Source organism: Salvelinus namaycush, chromosome 16 (assembly GCF_016432855.1).
Source record: "Salvelinus namaycush isolate Seneca chromosome 16, SaNama_1.0, whole genome shotgun sequence".
NCBI classification, from domain to species: Eukaryota; Metazoa; Chordata; class Actinopteri; order Salmoniformes; family Salmonidae; genus Salvelinus; species Salvelinus namaycush.
The window spans coordinates 11,907,367-11,927,767 of NC_052322.1; the positions used below are offsets into that span (position 1 = coordinate 11,907,367).

Genomic DNA, 20,401 nt, shown 5'->3' on the forward strand with positions numbered 1-20,401 from the left:
ACCGGGAGAGTAAATTCAAATGTAATTGTATTAAACATTTTGGCTTTAAAGAAAACTTTGACGATTTTGCAGTCATTAATTTCAGGCTGTGTATATAGCCTACCAGAATCAGCCTGTCTGATTCATCAGCCTACCAATAGAGTAAAGTATAAAGGTTGAGAACAGGCCTCTCCAACCATGTTCCTGGAGAGATTACCCTCCTGTAGGTTTTCAATTCAACCCCAGTTGTAACTAACCTGATTCAGCTAATCAACAAGCTAATTATTAGAATCAGATGCGCTAGATTACCGTTGGAGCGAAAACGTACAGGACGGTAAAACGTTAGCTCTCCATGGCCAAGGTTGGAGCCCTGGTTTAGAAACGCTATTATAAGCAAATAATTATCAAAAACTGCACCTCGGTTGCATTGGTAAGTATTGCCCTTCTTGGATCAAACGTACTAAAATATTGTACAATAAAGGGAAAGCTTTTTTTTTTTTTAAGACACCCCTGCCTGACCAAGCTGTTTGTTTTTAAGTTTGTCAACCGGAAACGGAAAGTACCACCAAAGTTCCAAAGGTCATTTCGAACTCGCAATGTGAGTTGGGACAGTGGCGGACTTCACTAATGTCTGCCTCTGCCTGCTCTTAGAAAGGTGCGTGCAGGGTGCGTGTCCCTAGTGTCCGCTTCGGTTTCCCGGGTAAGAATTCGCCTTTGACGCTTGTAAAAATGTGTGGGAAGAAACATTAGTGACAAAGGTGGTATAAGTAGGTTCATGATCTGGCATAGTTTTCGTCTGTAGTATATTGTCGTGCGAGTTTGGTTCTTACACGTTGATTCAACCCGGCTAACTAGCTAAGTAGGATAGCTTACTTGCTAACCCTGTCTAGTTAGTTAGCTTTAGGTGTTGGCTAAACAAGTCTAGCACGAGATAAGCAGACTGATTGTAGACAGTAAAACCAGTATTTTGAGAGACTAGGAGTGGCAAGCAGGCCGGGGGTTGGGAGGAAAACGACGGGGGAGTCGTGAGCCAGGAGCGGCCGATGAGTTCGGACCAGGGTGGAGAGCCGCGGCTGCTGCAGGAGGAGGGTGATCCGGGACCGAAGACCTGTGTGGAGGACGACACACCACTTGGGATCGGGGGAGGGTCAGGCGGCATGGTGAGTTGCGGCCTCTACTCTTACTAACTAGCTAAGCTAACGTCGCCTAGCCTACACACAACACACCATCCCCATCTCGTCCTAAGTCCCATTCCTACCACCATGATTTGTTTCCTGCCACTGCCTTTCCAAATAGGGTCATCATGCCTCAGTCATAGGCTCTTGAGGCCGATAATATTACCTACATTTGCAATAATTTCTGCTAACTACCAATCCGATTCATATCGAGAACTTGGTTGAGGTTATTTATAGTTCACGTTAGCTAGGTATGTTGCCATATGTTTGGCTGACTGATTTATTTGCTGTCGTTCATTACACCAAACAGTTGGTTTGCTAGGGTAAATCAACGTTGCAAACAATATTTTCCATGATCTTATTTTGCAAACAAAGTAATAATGAGTAACTTAGTTAGCCAGCTAACGTTGGCTAGCTAGCCAAACGTTATCTGAAGCTTAGTTCAGCCATCTACTTTGGCAGCCATTTAATTTGCTAACCTAGTTAGCAGTAGCAGCCTAGCTAGCTAATTTGGGAGTTTGCCTAGTAATCATTATGCAGTGACAACTGTAATGCTATTTAGTAGACTATGAATTGGAGACGGCGGGCAGGCGCACTAATGCTGTCAAACTATGCAGCCAAACCAGCAAGCAAATTCGCCGAATCAACGTTACCTAGCTAGCTAACATGCGTTGCAAATACCTGGCCTATGCAGCACAGTCGGTGTCAGATGACTATATAGAAACTGTGGCTACAGTAACGAGATACAACCAGGCAGCAGCAAGCTAGCACTGCAAGTATGTTGCTACAGATTAATTCGAGTTGCTTTGCCAGACAAAGGGACTGTCAGACGTATTGTGCACCGTGTAAGGTGTGCTCCTTAATATGTCAAATTATTTTAAAACCACAATGTATACTGAGATGTGACAGCTGCTCTTGCCAGGAGGAACAGTTAGACTAGTACGAGAAGGGTGGCTCATTTTGTAGCAGGTGGTGACTAGGTACGACCCCCCCAGTGGTAACGTTGTGGCAGATTTTACTATTATCTAAAGCTAGCTCTGTGGACTCAAAGGTGAAACAAGATGACGACCAATATCAAATGCTTCATATGTATGTTACAATGTTTAAGTACGTGGCTAGCATGGCCATTCATTAGCTAAGTATTTACTGATTTATGCTGTAGTTTGTCCAGCTATGGGCCGTAGTATATATCTGTTTTCACAGTATTGTTTTTATTTGTCATTGTTGCTTTAATGACACATGTAGCTGACATACTAATAAGTCTGACATATTTTGTCTGTCATATCCAGTCAACGTAACTGACAGCTCTGGGGCGGCATGTACCCTAGGCATGTACCCTAGCAGTTAAGAGCATTGGGCCAGTAACCGAGCCGATAAGGTGAAAAATAATTCGGTGTTCCTTTGAGCAAGGCACTTAACCATAATTGCTTCTGTTAGTCGCTCTGGATAAGAGCGTCTGCTGAATTACTAAAATGTAGCGCTAGCTACACCTTTTTGGATTAGTGCCACGCCTCAAAAGCCCATGCACACCCGTTTTTAAAATGGTGTCATGTAACTGGGGATTGGGGATCCTCCCTAGACCGGCCAAGATGCTCTTGTGAAGAATACTAATTTCCGAATTCCTGTATTATATTTTAGAACATGGGGGCGGGGGCGAGAGAACGTGGCACGTGCCTCAAGTATCATAAGGAATGGTTAAGGGCTCAGTAGCAGGGGTAGCAGCAGCAACAAAATATCATTATGTGTATCGCTTGTGTTTGAGATTGACAGTGCTGCCTGCCAACAGCGATTCTGGGTTTGGGTTGGCGGTAAAGCATACAGAAGAGAGCGCGAGGTCTGCGGATACATGTCATGTGGGTCCATCTGCTAAGGATGTAGGTGGAGTTCAATGAGAACCGCATGTTGTTTTTTAGAAAACAATCGACTTTACGGGTAGTCTTTTATATATATATATATATATATATATCTACTGTGAAGTATCTCAAGTTCTGCTTCTCACTCTTGTTCGCAATAGAAGATCCTTGGCGTTTTAAACGTTTATCCACAAAGTACAACAAAATTGTTATTCTCGAGGTAAGCAACTTTATTTGATACAATGTAGGCAACACAACACGCTCGCGAGTTGCAAATGACTAAGGTTAATAGTGGATGGGGACAGCGCGCCATGCTTGCTTTGGCATTCTTGATCTGGCATTCTTGATCATAGTAGTTTATCGATCAGTGGTGTACTGAAAATAAAATGTATAAAGCGACCACGAATTCAATTTGGTTCCCAATAGCTTAGTTACCTACTTGCTTATGAATCTTTCTGTTTTCGTTTTTATGTGGATGTTGTGCTCATGGAAACGAATGTAATACATCCTTGAGGCGTTTGATACATTTGTATCAAGATTGATGTTATATATTTTGTCAAATTTTTCTCCTGAATACGATTAACATTTCTATCAGATTTACATTAGGGGGTTATCCAATGTTACTACAGGGTAATTACAATTCATGTTCACATTACATGGTATTTACATGAACAATTAACTTCTGCATTGGACCTTTATCTCTATCAAATCATTTCTGTACCTTACTGTGAATATTTTTAATTAAAATGGTCAAATGGCTTCTTAGCAGAGTCATTTTTCTAGTGGTGGAAAAAGTACCCAATTGTCATACTTGAGTAACAGTAAAGATACCCTAATAGAAAATTACTCAAGTAAAAGTGAGTCACCCAGTAAAACAGTACTTGAGTAAAAGTCCAAATATATTTGTTTTTAAATGTACTTATTTTTCAAAATAAAATACAATTGCTAAAATATACTTAAGCATCAAACGGAAACGTATAAATCATTTCAAATTCCTTATATTAAGCAAACCAGACGGCACCATTTTCATGTTTTTTTATTTATTTACGTAGAACCAGCTCCAACACTCGGACATATTTAGTATTTGTGTTTAGTGAGTCGGCCAGATCAGAGGCAGTAGGGATGACCAGGGATGTCTTCTTGATAAGTGCGTGAATTTGACAATTTTCTTGTCCTGCTAGCTATTCAAAATTTAACGAGTACTTTTGGGTGTCATGGAAAATGTATGGTGTTAAAAGTATATTTTCTTTAGGAATGTATTGAAGTAAAAGTTGTCAATATAAGTAGTGAAGTATAGATATCCCCAAAAACGACTTAAGTACTTTACACCACTGAATTTTTCAAGCAATAATTTAGCTCGGACAGAGTGTGGAGCGGAAACTAAAAACAATATGTTATTGAGAGATGTTTGGGACTCTCTTATTGGTGTATTAACTAATTTACAGCAGGCCAAAATTCCTTCCCACCACAACAGGCTCACATTTCAAGTGGCCTTTTCAGTGTGGAGATAGATATATCCAGCTCTAAATCACAGGAAAAGTAAGTGTTTGACTGCACAGGGCAGTTTTAAAGATTCAAAAATAAACTGGAAGAAAAACGTGGAGCACTGCCCCCGGACTGAGTCTGGGAAACCCTTACCTAAAACAAGTCTACCTAGTGTGAGAAGCGCAGACAAGTATATTTTTTGTCTTTTGTGTGGTTGTGTGCACAATCAAAACGCAAATGTTATGCTGAGTGTAATTCCCTTGTTTTAGGATGGGCAAGAAAATTGCACTGTATTTGACATGGCAAGAAATAAAGACAGAGGTGGCCTGTATGATGGCACCAATTTTAGTGAACTATTTGCAAATAATTTACAGAGCAGATCAGCCTAGAGTGACAATACATCAGGACGCGTTACCACAACACATTTCGACTTGATGAGTGTTCCTCAGGCAGCATGAAAAAGGGAGACAATAGAAGTATGTCAAGATTGGGATTAATTCCATTTTGATTCAGTCTGTTTAGAAAGTAAACTGAAGTTGCATTAAAAAAATCCAAATGTTATTGTTTTTCAACCCTGAAGTGTATGATACTGTACATTTTCAAGTGCATTTCCTCTCCCCCTGTTCCAAGGTCACCTCCAAGGGCGCCGGTCTGAACCCCAATGCCAAGGTGTGGCAGGTGTCTGTGGCCCCCGCTGAGGTCCCTCCTGACGGAGCACAGTGGCCCCCGGCTGACGTCACTGAGGGTGAGAAACGACACTTAACAACATAATTAAGTATGCCGTTTAGCAGAATCTTTTAGCCAATGCACATTTACATTTTTACATTTAAGTCATTTAGCAGACGCTCTTATCCAGAGCGACTTACAAATTGGTGCATTCACCTTATGACATCCAGTGGAACAGCCACTTTACAATAGTGCATCTAAATCTTTTAAGGGGGGGGGTCAGAAGGATTGCTTCACCTTAGAGTGAAGTGAGTGCATACTTTTTTTGATTGCATACACACCTAGCACCATACCCAACACTGTACGGTTTACAACCGGGGGAGGACACAGACTCGGAATAACCTGGATGGGAGAGAGTGTACATCGGGTGTCATTTATAATCATTGATTGGCTATGCATAACACATTTCGGAACACATTTCCAGATGCTCAAAGCGCTTTTACATTCAGGAAAGCTCATCTTATCCACCACATCAATGAAATAACCCTTACTTGTCTCTGATGGGCTATTATGGCTGACAACAGAAGGAACATACCACAACCTATGCTGTACTATACATGACATCAATGCCACATATACTGAAATCTATAGGCCTATTGTTATTGAGAACTCTCTTTATAGAACTGTGGGGCCAAGAGGGTGCAGTGACACAGCAGCAACAGACATGGCCAGTCAAAATATCCACGTTAGCTTACAAAATCTATATGTTACAGTTTATCACAAAGTTATGAGTTTAACAATAAATGACGACCCCTGTTGCACTCTTTCTACCCAAGTGCAGACATTTCGGCAGTGGAATTTCGAATAGGCTACTAATAGGTTCTTACAATTATCACACATCCTATTAACTGAAGAATCTAACAATAAATGACACCCGTGGTGTACCCTCTCTCCCATCCAGGTTATTCCGAGTCTGTGTCCTCCCCCAGTTGTAAACCGTACAGTGTTGGTTTCACTATCCTGGAGGACAGCAGCTCCTCGGCAGCATCCGCAGCTGAGATCACTGTGAACGGCATGGATCCCCCAGACCTGGGCTTCACCCCCACTGAGACCACTACCGGCACATCAGGTATGTAGCACAATTAACTACACTACCCATAATTCACCATATACAATAAAAATGGTTAAGATCAGTCAATCATAGCCACAAGGCTGCATGTTTCTCACTGACAAATTATAACACTTTTACAGATGCATTATTGCGACAGACCTCTTCCGGATGTCTTTTCGGACTTACCTTAGTACATGCTAATGAAACACATGTTGGTTTGCAGGGGAGACCAAGCTGACAGAGGAAAGGCCCCTCTCATCAGAGAACCTGAGAGACTCCCTCAAGAAAGAACTGGAGTTCTGCTTCTCAAGGTGAGTACACATGTTCTAGGTTAAGTCTTCTACCTCTAGGTGAGTGTAATTGTTCCTATGTTTGTAACTGGGAGATAGTACCTGAACTTGTCCAATTAAAAGCACACATTAGTTTTGTAGTTGAAAACATTTTGCTACACTATCTCTTACTGAATGACCATAGTCTGATGGGGCTTTGGCTATGTGATTATATATTAAGTTAATTCCTTAGGATAAATGTGAATGTTTGATCGCCATGTATGTTTTATGATAATAACCTTTGACCCTCATTTCATGTCTAGGGAGAACCTGTCCAAGGACCTGTACCTGATGTCCCAGATGGACAGTGACCAGTTTGTCCCCATATGGACCATAGCCAGCATGGAGAGCATCAAGGCCCTCACTACTGACATGGAGCTCATCCTGGACATACTCCGGTGTAAGGAACTATACCGTTGTTTTATTTGTCATTTTTGCTACTTTTGTGGAACCATGTACCCTGGTCCCAAATCTGTTTGTGTTTTCTTGCCAACTCCTATGGTCAATGTGGGACGGCACAAACAGCTCTGTGACCAGTCTAGGAACAAGTGGACTTGTGATTGAATGGTATTGATACATTTCTTTTTTTGTTTTGTTACGCACCAATGGCAATACTTTTTGGACAATGGAGTGGTATAACCCATACAATTATAGTTACTGTATGTACAGTACCAGAAGTTTGGACACCAACTCATTCCGGGGTTTTTATTTATTTTTACTATTTTCTACATTGTAGAATAATAGTGAAGACATCAACTGTGAATTTGCACATATAGAATCATGTAGTAACCAAAAAAGTGTTAAACAAGTCAAAATATATTTTAGATTCCTCAAAGTAGCCACCCTTTGCCTTGATGACATCTTTGCACACTCTTGGCATTCTCTCAACCAGTTTCATGAGGAATGCTTTTCCAACACTCTTGAAGGAGTTCCCACATATATGCTGAGTACTTGTTCGGCTGGATTTCCGTCACTGCAGTCCAACTCATCCCAAACCATCTCAATTGGGTTGAGGTCGGGTGATTGTGGAGGCCAGGTCATCTGATGCAGCACTGCATCACTCTCCTTCTTGGTCAAATAGCCCTTACACAGCCTGGAGGTGTGTTTTGGGTCATTGTCCTGTTGAAAAACAAATGATAGTCCCACTTAGCGCAAACCAGATGGGATGGAGTATCACTGCAGAATGCTGTTGTAGTCATGCTGGTTAAGTGTGCCTTGAATTCTAAATAAATCACTGACAGTGTCACCAGCAAAGCACTCCCACACATCACACCTCCTCCATGGTTCACGGTGGGAACCACACATGCGGAGATCATCCATTCACCTACTCGGCGTCTCACAAAGACATGGCGGTTGGAACCAGAAATCTCAAATTTGGACTCATCAGACCAAAGGACAGCTTTCCACTGGTCTAATGTCCATTGCTCATGTTTCTTGGCCCAAGCAAGTCTCTTCTTATTGGTGTCCTTTAATAGTGGTTTCTTTGCAGCAATTTGACCATGAAGGCCTGATTCACGCAGTCGTCTCTGAACAGTTGATGTTGAGATGTGTCTGTTACTTGAACTCTGTGAAGCATTTATTTGGGCTGCAATTTTGAGGGTGGTGACTCTAATGAACTTATCCTCTGCAGCAGAGGTAACTCTGGGTCATCCTTTCCTTTGGTGGTCCTCATAAGGGCCAGTTAATTGAATTGAAATGCATTCCAGGTGACTAACTCATGAAGCTGGTTGAGAGAATGCCAAGAGTGTGCAAACTGTCATCAAGGCAAAGGGTGGCTACTTAGAAGAATCTCAAATATAAAATATATTTTAATTTAACACTTGTTTTGGTTACTACATGATTCCATGTGTGTTCATAGTGTTGCTGTCTTCTACAATGTAGAAAACAGTAAAAAAATAAAATAAAGTAAAATCCTGGAATGAGTAGGCGTCCAAACTTTTGACTGGTAATGTAGATGGATAGTGATGTAATTTGTGACCCTGATGTTTGTTCTTGTTCTCAGCCTCTCCAATGGTACAAGTGGATGAGAAAGGAGAGAAAGTGCGTCCTAATCACAAACGCTGCATCATCATCCTGAGGGAGGTTCCTGAGACAACACCCGTAGAGGTCAGACGACTGTTATAACCAATATATTACCATGTTACTGTTACAATAATACCACTGGCTACAAATATTGTTGTAAGTGACAAGGTGAATTGCTAGCAGTACTCCCAAGTAAAAATGCTGGCACATTTGCTATATTTGAGCAACAACTCACATACTCTTATCTTTTTTTTGTTCCCCTCAGGAAGTGGAGTCTCTCTTTAAAAATGACAACTGTCCAAAAGTGATTAGTGTGGAGTTTGCGCACAACAACAACTGGTACATCACATTCCAATCTGACACTGATGCTCAACAGGTAAGCTGGATCTGATTGGTGTATAAAGTAGTATTCAGGCTTCTAATTGGTGTAAGCAGTTATCAATCCCAATTTTGTTGAATACCTATGGAATTTCTGCCTGTCTTTCTCTCTGTTCAGGCACACAGATATCTAAGAGAAGAGGTGAAAACATTTCAGGGGAAACCTATCATGGTGAGTTACATAACACAATCAATCACTTGTAATTTAAGACTGTCACTTCCCTTTATTAATCTCTCTTCCCTTCGCAATCATATTGTGAAGCCAAAGACAAATTTCCACATTTAGTTTCTTTTCACAAGTTTTTTTTATTTTAATAGATTTTTTTTCCTAACTTCCAGGCGAGGATAAAAGCCATCAACACATTCTTTGCTAAGAATGGCTACCGTAGCATGGACAGCAGCATGTACGCTGCCCAGACCCAGTCCCAGTACAACCCTAACCTGTACATGCAGCACGTGTACAGCCCTCAGCAGCAGTACCCTCTCTACGGCATCGTACCACAGACCTGGACACCCTCTCCTACACCCTACTTCGAGACTCCTCTGGTGAACATCAACACTCAATATACTATCTTTATGGTGTTAACTGTGGTATAAATGTATAATATTCAAATTATTTGATAAGTTTCAGCACACTATAAACTTTATCCTAGTAAATTGTGTCAACTGTAATTTAATTCGGTTAGTCTTATTGAGAAAATCCTACAGAAGATATATCTTCCTATTAATGAAATGGAGAATTACAAAATATTATTGATATTTCTTGTTCAACAGTGACCTGTATAAATGTGATTTGTAAGGTGGAAACTTGTGTAATGACTAACTCTCCTGCACTACACTGCGACTGACCATGTGCTTCCAATCCCGCTGTTTCTCGGGTTTGGGCTGATCAGACAAAAAGGAAAAATTCAGTTTAAGAATATTGACAATGAAGTATTCTTCCTCCTTTTCCCACATCTCCAGGCACCATTTCCCAACAGTGGCTTTGTGAATGGATTCAGTTCTACTGGACACTACAAAACTGGCAACAACTCCCTTAATATGACTCGGCCCTATAACAGAAACCGGTACGTTGAAAGTTGATCTTGTATTCTCTCTGAAGTGCCGTGAGTGGTTTCAAGTTGTCTTTCTGTGGGTGAAAATGCTTTGAACCCGTACATGCCAGTTTGTGGATAAACCATAGTAAAATTGGTAAATACTTTGTGCCATTTTTTCCCTTCTTTGTAGAATAAGGCTACAGCCGCACAGAAATTGTGTGGAAATTATGGATTGATCCAGTGGTTTTTCAATTTGAGATTATCCGTTCAAAAACGCACAATAGTTTCTCCTGTTTACTTATGCAGCTTGTCGGGGAAATGGTTTACTTGGATTGAACTTTTGACTGACAAAAACAGGCAATTGATGAATGCAAATACGAAGTATTTCTTGTCCATGCGTCTCTGTGGCCGTAGCCTAATGGTATATATCCTTACATAAAATCACAGATTTTGCATTTCCATATTAATAGTGTATGAGTCTTATTGAATGAACCAGTCCACGGTAAGGTTTTGAATTCACCACCTGTTCTCTTACTGTCTGTCCCCGCAGTGTACCCCTCTATTCAAGAAAGAATGTAATAAATGCCTTCAGGTACAGCCATTATACTGTATATCAGCTTCATTGCTTCCCCATCTCTTGCAATACCACTGACAGCTTTGTCAGTTCGTAGCTGTTTATAACAGTTTAGGTACTACTACACTGTTGGAGCTAGGAACACAAGCATTTCGCTACACCCGCAATAACGTCTGCTAAATATGCTACATCAAATTTGATTTTGATTGAACAGTTGAGCATTATCCCATGTCTTACTATACTAGTCTACAGCCAAATGACTAAATCTATAACTGGTCTTAGCTCTGACAGCCAGCGCATAACAGTTCAGTTAATACTTTTAACATTGACATATAGGATTTGTTAAGTCATTTGACAGCTTCTGTTTGCAAGATGTTTAGAAGAGTTAATAATTGGTGGAGTAAAAGAAAAGCTGGCTTAATAGAAAATGACTCAAGTTAAAGTGAGACCCAGTAAAATAGTACTTGAGTAAAAGTCTAAAAGTATTTGGTTTTAAATATACTTGTGTCAAAAGTAAATGGCATTGCAAAAATGTACTTAAGGTATAAACCATTTCAAATTCCTTATATTAAGCAAACCAGATGGCAAAATGTATTGTTTATTGATGGATAGCCAGGGGCACACTCCAACACTCCAATACGCAGTAATGTCACTGTTGCTTTAAGAATGTATCAGGTACGTGAACGGAGGTGTGAGGATTGGATGAGTGAGTTAACAATTTGATCCGAAGTAAAGAAGTTCCGTTTAATTGCACCGCAAGCCTCTGCATTTGTAACATTTACAAATGAAGCGTTTGTTTAGTGAGTCCTCCAGATCAGAGGCAGCATGGATGTTCTCTTTATAAGTGTGTGAATTGGCCCATTTTTCCTGTCAAAATGTAATGATTACTTTTGGGTGTCAGGGAAAAAGTACATTTTCTTTAGGTATGTAGTGAAGTAGTTGGCAAAAATATAAATTAGTAAAGTACAGATCCCAATAAACTACCTAAGTAGTACTTTTAAATATTTTTACTGAAGTACTTTACACCACTGGTTAATAACAGTTTTATAGGCTATAGCTCAGATAACAGTTCTAACTATGACTTGGCTCCTATCCACAGTGATCTAGCTATCTCTCCATTTTGTCATTTAACCGTTTCTCTCATCCTGACTAACCATCCATTTTATTTCTTTTCATTTATCTCTTAGTTTCATTATAAATGTTTCCGTAGTACAGCTGTACTTTGGTAATGTAGTCATGCTACCAAATAAATGTTCTTTACTAAGAGGTGAGGGAAATTCCTGTGACCAAATCTGTTTCATATGATGACTGTATAAATAAGACGGCTAGCTACTGTAATGTGGAATGGAGATTTGGTCAGCCAAAAATGATTGACTGGTAACTTTTCCTTTGCAATCTGCCATGTCAACCTGAAAACCTTATTTTAGCTGGCAAATTGGTACGGATACCCATGTTAACTTTGCAGGGTGTTTTTTTTAAATTGAGAAATGCGTCCACCACTTAACAAATGCATGTATTTCTAAAGATCAGTAGTTGGCAGACATAATGATTGGCTGCTTCTTTTGTACTCTTGTGTCATGTATAACCCTGACACTGGTTGGACCTGATGACACATTGATGTGCATAGAGGGAATACAGTCTTTGGAGGGAATGGGTCTCTCTGTTTCTCCTCCTGTGCTCACCCCTAACCACTCCTCTCCCTCCAAAACCCTGAATCTCCACACCTGTCCCGACAAGTGCAAAGATTGATATCTGACATGGGCTTGAAAAAACAAATGCATGAATTGAAAGGGGGGTGCGGTGTTTGTAATATTCTTGCAAAGTTAATTTCAGCCGACATTTGTCTTTTAGTTTTCTTCGCACATCCGTTGCATGTTGGCGTATATATCATCAAATGTAGGCCTAGATGCTGCATGCTATTTGTATCCCCACCACGTCCCAGTTGTGCCAAGATTAGCCTCTGTAACCCTGGGTCGTATTTATTAGGGCACACGTGAAGCCCCAGGTGGGGAGACCAGGCGACGTGGCCCCTGTTCCCCTGGAGAGCTTGACTGGCCTGAGGAGTCCCCAGCCCCCCACCACTGGCCCTGGACCTCTGCAGACCCAGACACCTCCAGACCTGACCTCAGCCTTCCCCCACATCTCCACCTCCTCGGACCTCAACGATGACGGAAGCATGGCTGGACGCGGAAGGTGAGCCTGACACTTAAGAACTTTTTTGTTGTTGTATTCATAAAGGTCTCTCGGGGGGCCTCTCGATTGGCGCAGCAGTTTAAGGCACTGCATCGCAACACTTGAGGCATCACTACAGACGCAGGTTCGATCCCAGGCTGTGTCACACCCGGCCGTGACCGGAACACACATTTGGCCCAGCATCGTCTGGGTTAGGGGAGGGTCTGGCCAGCTGGGATTTCCTTGTTCCATCGCGATCTAGCAACTCCTTGTGGTGGGCCAGGCGCTTGCAAGCTGACTTCGGTTGCCAGCTGGACGGTGTTTCCTCTGACACATTGGTGCTTCTGGGTTAAGCAAGCAGTGTGTTCAGAAGCAGTGCGGCTTGGCAGGGTCGTGTTTCGGAGGACGCATGGCTCTCGACCTTCGCCTCTTCTGAGTCCATAGGGGAGCTGCAGCGACGGGACAGGACTGTAACTACCAATTTGGATATCACAAAAGGGGTAAAAGTAAAAAAAATATATATGTATATGTCATAATACCAGATCTATATAATATAGATCTGGTATTATGACAGAACACATTGAGGTCCTCAGGGATGGTATTATCCCCCTAATGGAACAATGATATTCTGTTTTTGAAGTGGTGAATTCTTCCGGGTCATCTCATCAGACCTAGTGATGACAACTTGATGCGCAGGAGGGGAAAGCAGGCTGTGGAGTGTGACTGGCTTTGGGTCTTTCCCCTTCTCTCCTCCTCGTCCTCTACCTACGCTCCCCCTCTCCCCTAAGCTATGATCCTCCACACCTGTCCCGATGAGCGCTAAGATTATGAGATCTGAAGGTCTGATATGGAGAATGTTAAGTCAGTTAACAGAACACTTGTGTACTAGTTTCTGAACCACTTCTAATAACCTCTTCTGTCCTCGATTACAGAAGGACTACATACAGAGGCACAAGGAGGAGGAGAGAGGATGAGCGGATTACGGTACCGTTGCAAGACGAATGATAGTTACTATGTGGACTTATTTTTCTTTTGCATAATAGATTTAATCAGGACCAAACCGGTTATCAACTCAACTGCCTTGTTTTCCTTGTTTGCATGTCTTTTTTGTTTGTTTGTTTTTTAAGCTTATTTTGTTATTATGTACATTTTGAGTTTGTATGGTGCAAAATGTAAATGTTATCTCTTTGTTTTCCCCTCCAGAGGCCCATACCCCTGGCTGAGGTAAAGGTGCCGGTCCCTAAGTTTGACCTGGCCGCTACTAACTTCCCCCCGCTGCCGGGCTGTGTGGCCAGTACACAGGGAGAGCCCCTACTGGAGAATAGGATGTCAGACGTGGTGCGAGGACTGAACAGAGACAAGGTTAAGACGGGAACCCTATGGTTAACGCCTTGCTACCACACTCCTATCACTTCATTTTGGACAGAATCCTAACTTGAGATGCATATGATCAAGTCAGACTTTTGCGTCAATCACAAACTGGAGTTTCACATGCAGATCTCAAGTTAGTTTGGGTGGTGTTTTTTTTGCTCATATGCTTTACTTACTCTCTACAGACGCCGGAACAAGCAAACAAGGAATCGAGCAAGGAAGTGGGTGCCGAACCAGTCCCAGCCCCGACCCCAGCCCCAGGACATGAGGAGGCAGTGTGTGTCTCTAATCTTGCTCAGCTTGCAGCCAAACCTGCTGCACTCCCCCACGGAACCCCCATCCATGCACCTGCCCCCAGGTATGGGAAAATAGGCTGAAGTCTGTACATTCTTTTTCAGAGTGTAATATTGTGTATAGAGACTTAACTTCTAGCGGATCAGTGGGACGCTAGCGCATTTCGACAACTTCCGGTGAAATTGCAGAGCGCCAAATTTAGATTTACTATAAATATTAAACTTTCATGAAATCACAAGTGCAATACATCAAAATAAAGCTTAACTTGTTGTTGATCCAGCTGCCGTGTCAATTTCAAAAAGGCTTTGCGGTGAAAGCAAACAATGCGATTATCTGAGGACAGCGCCCAGCACACACATGCATAACAAATCCTTTTCAACCAGGGAGTTGCGACACAAAAGTCAGAAATAGCGATATAATAAATGCCTTACCTTTGATCTTCTTCTGTTGGCACTCCAAAAGGTCCCAGATGCATCACAAATGGTCTTTTTGTTCGATAATGTCCTTTATATCCATAAACTCAGTTTAGCTGGCGCGCTTCAGTCAATAATCTACCGGGTTCCCTCCTTTAAAATGCATACAAAATGAATCCCAAACGTTACCAAGAAACTTATCCAAACAAGTCAATCAACGTTTATAATCAAACCTTAGGTACCCTAATACGCAAATAAACGATAAAATTTAAGACTGAGAATCGTTGTCTTTACCGGAGAAAAATACCAAAGAACCCGCTCTCATTAACGCGCTTGGAAACACTACAGCCAAAATGGGAGCCACCTAGAAAAACTACAATTTCTGGCGCATTTTTTCAAAAACCAGCATGAAACTCTAAAGACTGACATCTAGTGGAAGCCCTAGGAACTGCAATCGGGCACGATTTCGCCCTATTATAAAAGTGCCAGCCATTAAAATCAGTGGTAGGAAGATTTTTTTATAGATTTTTTTAGATTGTTTGTTCTCTGGTTTTCGCCTGCCATTTTAGTTCTGTTATACTCACAGACATTATTTTAACTGTTTTAGAAACTTTAGTGTTTTCTATCCAAATCTACCAATTATATGCATATCCTAGCTTCTGGGCCTGAGTAGCAGGCAGTTTACTTTGGGCATGCTTTTCATCCGGATGTCAAAATACCGCCCCCTATCCCAAAGAAGTTAAGTCTGTTTACATTTTATTTAGCAGACGCTCTTATCCAAAGCGATTTACACTAGTGAGTGCATACATTTTCGTATGTTAGCTGGTAATTCTTCAATCCTTTAAATGAAATTGCTAGATCACTGGCTAGTGATGGCTAGCTCATTTACAGTCAATGAGCTGTAAAGCTAATGTCACAGGTGAATTTTAGAGACTTGCCTTGTTAATTAGTGATCTGCCAATGAAGTTGTGCTGAATTGACTAGAATCATCAATAAATAGAGCTTAAAGAAGCATGCAAAGGTCTGCTTCATTCATAATGACATTAAAACTAACTTTGGGTCGAATGGGGCTTTCCTTCCTGCTTTTTGTTCTTCTGTAGTGTACCCCATCAGGAGAAGAAGTGGGAGAAGGTGGAGAGGGTAGCAGAGCCCCCAGCCCCCAAAGTGACCCCACCCACACCTGCTCCCTGTGCGGCCAACCCATCCGGACTCCCCTCCACACAGCCAGCTATGCCTGGCCCCAAGCCTCAACCCAGCACAGTGTCCTCCACTCCAGCTACACCCAGCACACCAGCCACCATCGCTACCCCTGCATCAGTGGTGAGGCACCAAAGATAATCCTGTACCTCTAATCTAGCCATTTAGAGATGATTGCTTTGTTTTACATTGGGATTGCTTCTTAATTTTATGAAACGTAATTGGTTTCCATTCTCTACCTGAACTCTTAGATCTACATCTGTTCCTTTGAACTCATTGTTCCTTTTTTATGGCTCTTGTTCAGGAGCCCCGTAAGCTTAGCTATGCCGAGGTGTGCCAGCGAGCCCCCCCTCCGGCCCCCCCAGCCTCAGCCTCCCCTTCCACGCCAGCCCAGCCTCTGCGTGAGCTGCGCGTCAATAAGGTAGAGGAGCCAGGCTCCAGCTCTACCACCAGCTCGGGCGACCGCCCCAGGGGAGACCGGCAGGACAAAGCCCAGGATAGGGACGGTGGCTGGGAGTGCAAGGAGACCCGTCCCCGTGATCGTGACCACCGTGACTCCCGGGATGGAGGCTACTACCGCAGCAACGGGCCCTCCAGACAGGGAGGCTACGGGGGCCTCAAGTTCCGTGAACAGAGACGGGGCCCCCAACCAGCCTGCCGCAGCTCCCCCCAAGGTGGCCCCCGACACACTGGCAAAGAGCAGAACATCCCCCCGGTATCGCCAAAGTAAAACTTCCGATATGAATAACGAAAACAAACAAAAGTATGAAATATATACATGGATATAAATATATAAAAAATGAAATGCATATATCTTGAATGAAAAGCAACAATCTTAACGGTAGCCGCCTCCTCCTGTCTGCCTCCTGGAGCATTGTCCCAAAGAAAGGAAAAAAAGCTTTGTGAAATGACAATGAAATGAAAATGGAAGCCTGGGGACATCCAGGAGAAAGTAGGGCAAAAAAAGAAACTGCTTAAGAAGTGTGAACTTTCACAGTGATTTTTAAAAAGGAAAAAGATCTCAATTAGGCCTCGTAAACAAATGTATTCACGGAATTTAAAATCAATGATTTTAAAATCAATGTGCTCTCTTTGGAGGCTGTTTCATTTTCTTCTCTAACTGAGGGGAGGTGGGACATTTGGGCCCTGTATTAAGGCCCTCTACCATTTTTGATTTTAAAGAATAGATGTTGGTCTGCAAGAAACATATGCACTAAAGAATAGAACATACATGCATACATGTCGTGTACACATACAAAGATATCACTAACAACACAGTGACGACGAGACATATTATTTTTTTCTTGTGAGCGTCGGTTTGGCACGGATAAATGGCTGTAGACAAGCTGGGTTGATTAATTAAGATGTCTGTTAATGCATTGACTGCTGCTAAGCAAACAGATTGGGACAGAGTGCTACAGTTCAGTTTGCTGTTGCACTGAATTTCATGAAACTAACAAGCGGCTCATTGTGATTCTAACATTCTAGAATCAGAATCGATGACCTGAAATTAGGCCGTTAGAGATGATCCTCTGTTTGTTCATTGAAAATAAAAAATATATAATTTGAGGCTTGGTAATTATTGTCTCAACTATGTTATCTGTAAGGTCAACAAAATGATCAGAAACAATCAAGCTACAGTTTTATGTCGGTGGTTTTTGCCCAGAGCTGGAAGGCTCTTGTTTGCAGAAGGAAGGGTGAATTATTATAATATTTTTTTAAAAGTTGAAATCAATTCTGGGTAGGAGCAGCGCAACGCGCGGTCCGACTCGCAGATCGCAGTCTCCTGGTCCAATGCTGTTTATTTGAAGTTGTTTCATCTATTTTTATCTTTATTTCCTGATTTGTCTGGATTTCCCGTCTTCTAACGGATTCAGATCATACATACTGATAATCAGTCAGGCTCTCTGTTTACAACTTACTATTCACAATGGGATTGTAGCTTAGTTAGGCTATTTTTATGGAAACCTAGGGAATAGATATGTTGATGTAGACTGGGTGCCAGTCTGTTTCGTCTCTTGCCCTAACTCCTTATGTAATTGTCATGTTTGGCTTAACAATGACAGCAATGGTGTTGGCAAGGGCACGAACAGATCTGAGACCAGGCTAAGGTCGATGCAGTCAAACCTGACTGTCTGTGCTTAGGTTGATGAGTTGACCGGAATGGTCTTGGCAAGATCTTGTTGGTTTCTCCACATCAATGCAGGATATTCAGGTTTAGCAACACATTCTGTGTATTGTAAATATAAATAAATGATGGTATAGCAATATCATTCAGAAGTAGGCTGAATGCTGTTAGCTGAGAGTGATTTAGCTAGCTTATATAATACATTTGGCAGCGAAGTAAAGGGGTTAAACGATATCAGACCATTTCTATGTGCTATGTGCCAGCTGCCTACGATCCTAGTTGACTTGGTAGGGTAAAAGCTTTGGTTGTGTCCCAAATGGCACCCTATTACCTATAAAGGGCACTACTTTTGACCAGGGCCCTGATCAAATGTAGTGCATTATATAGGGAACAAGGTGCCATTTGCGACGCACAAGAGTTGAATCGTTCGGCAAGGTTTGCTAGGTAATGTAGTCCTTTGGGGAAACTTTGTCCCAGTTAAACTGAACATTAGAACTGTAGAGGTGTAGTTGCCTATGCTATATCATATTATTAACCCTTCACTAGAGGTGTGTGTGGGAGAATGTATTTGTTCTAGTGCTGAACTTCCAGAGAAGGGGAGGCTGGCATTTATCCACCACTGCAGATTTTGTGCTTTTTAGGGTGAGTTTGCTGTTTTCAAATTTGATAAAAACGAAGACCGAAATTTGACTTGGGTATTTGCAGTTTGGACTTACTGGACAACGTTATTTGCTTTTTACATTTTATTTATTTTAATCCTACTGTGCAACGCTTTTCCCAATCTTGGTAGGCTGGTTTCCCCAAAGTTGTGTGTGAAATCGCATTGGCAAAGAATCACGCATTTGACATTGTTTGAGATTTCAACTGAGAGAAATACTTGATGCATTGACTTGGGGTTTAGTAATGTAGTTATAAATGATTTAAACAATCACCGAGGCTTTTTTTTTCTCCATTTCATGAGTTTTGAGCAGCTAGTGATCTAGTGTAATGAAATAAATCCACTTGTTTAAAAAAAAAAAAAAAAAAAGTCTTACTGTTTAAGTAATGTGAAATCATTTTAGAAGCATATGGTAATGACATTGAGGTAGACAGGCTTGTGAAAATCTACAGGAATTGCTTTTTTCTCATGCTTGGCATTTTTTTATTTTTGGTTTGGGGTGGCAACAAGGAAATATGGCAATGGATCAATTAAGTGTTTGAGACACTAAATTCTAAAACTGTATGAAATGTCACAAAAAATAAATTATTTTGATTTGGCTTTTGAGTTCTGACTTTTTTTTGTTTCATCAAAGCACACTGAACAAAAAATAAACGCAGAATGTAAAGTGTTGGTTTCATGAGCTGATAAATCCCAGAAATGTTCTATATGCACAAAAAGCGTGTTTCTCTCAAATTATGTGCACAGACTTATTTACATCCCTATCAGTGAGTTTCTCCTTTGCCAATATAATCCAGCCACCTGAGAGGTGTGGCATATCACAAAGCTGATTAAACAGCATGATCAGTATACAGGTGCACCTAGTGCAGTGGACAATAAGTCCACTTTAAAATGTGCAATTTTGCCACACAAAATGTCTTGTTGTCTCAGGTTTTGAGGGAGCATGCTGACTGCAGGAATGTCCACCAGAGCTGTTGCCAGATAATTTAATGTTTTTTTCTCTACCATTTGCTGCCTCAAATGTCATTTTAGAGAATTTGTCAGGAAGTCCAACCTGGCCTCGCAATTGCAGACCACGCCAGCCCAGGACCTCCACATCCGGCTTCTTCACCTGCGGGATTGTATGAGACCAGCCACCTGGACAGCTGATGAAACCGAGAAGAATTTCTGTCTAATGCCCTTTTGTGGTGAAAAATCAATTATAATTGGCTCCCCAGTGGGTAAGCCTATGCCCTTCCAGGACTACCGATGGCTGCACCCCTGCCCAGTTGTGTGAAATCCTGTAGATTAGGGCCTAATTTATTTCAATTGACTTTTTTGAATTGTAACTCAGTTAAAATTGTTGCATGTTGGGTTTATAGTTTTGTTCAGTAAAAGTTGTACCCCTTGCATTAATACTAAATCTTTGTGATACACTTAGTGACATCAAGATAATTTAGCCTTTTAGCATTGAAGCGAATGGTGGGGCAGGGAATACAACTTGGGTCACTGGCGTGAAAGACAAATACCCTACGCATCGTACCAATAGGGTTAACCCACTTGCTGGTAATTGTAACGGG

General features: G+C 41.7%; 1 protein-coding gene across 2 annotated transcripts; it reads left to right on the forward strand.

The window, feature by feature from the left end:
* Window positions 1-590: 590 nt before the first annotated feature.
* LOC120060988 (la-related protein 4) lies at window positions 591-19,441 on the forward strand. Of its 2 annotated transcripts, XM_039010450.1 has the most exons (17): window positions 626-679; window positions 959-1,139; window positions 5,123-5,237; window positions 6,120-6,287; window positions 6,493-6,580; window positions 6,862-6,998; window positions 8,601-8,704; window positions 8,886-8,996; window positions 9,117-9,170; window positions 9,338-9,544; window positions 9,962-10,065; window positions 12,596-12,802; window positions 13,714-13,765; window positions 13,985-14,143; window positions 14,338-14,510; window positions 15,960-16,179; window positions 16,361-19,441. In XM_039010450.1, the coding sequence occupies exons 2-17, from the start codon at window positions 1,023-1,025 to the stop codon at window positions 16,784-16,786; spliced, it is 2,442 nt and encodes an 813-aa protein (XP_038866378.1). In that variant the 5' UTR covers window positions 626-679; window positions 959-1,022; the 3' UTR covers window positions 16,787-19,441. The 2 variants fall into 2 exon arrangements, with proteins under 2 accessions (XP_038866377.1, XP_038866378.1); XM_039010449.1 differs by having other exon boundaries at window positions 591-1,139.
* The last annotated feature ends 960 nt before the right edge of the window (window positions 19,442-20,401 follow it).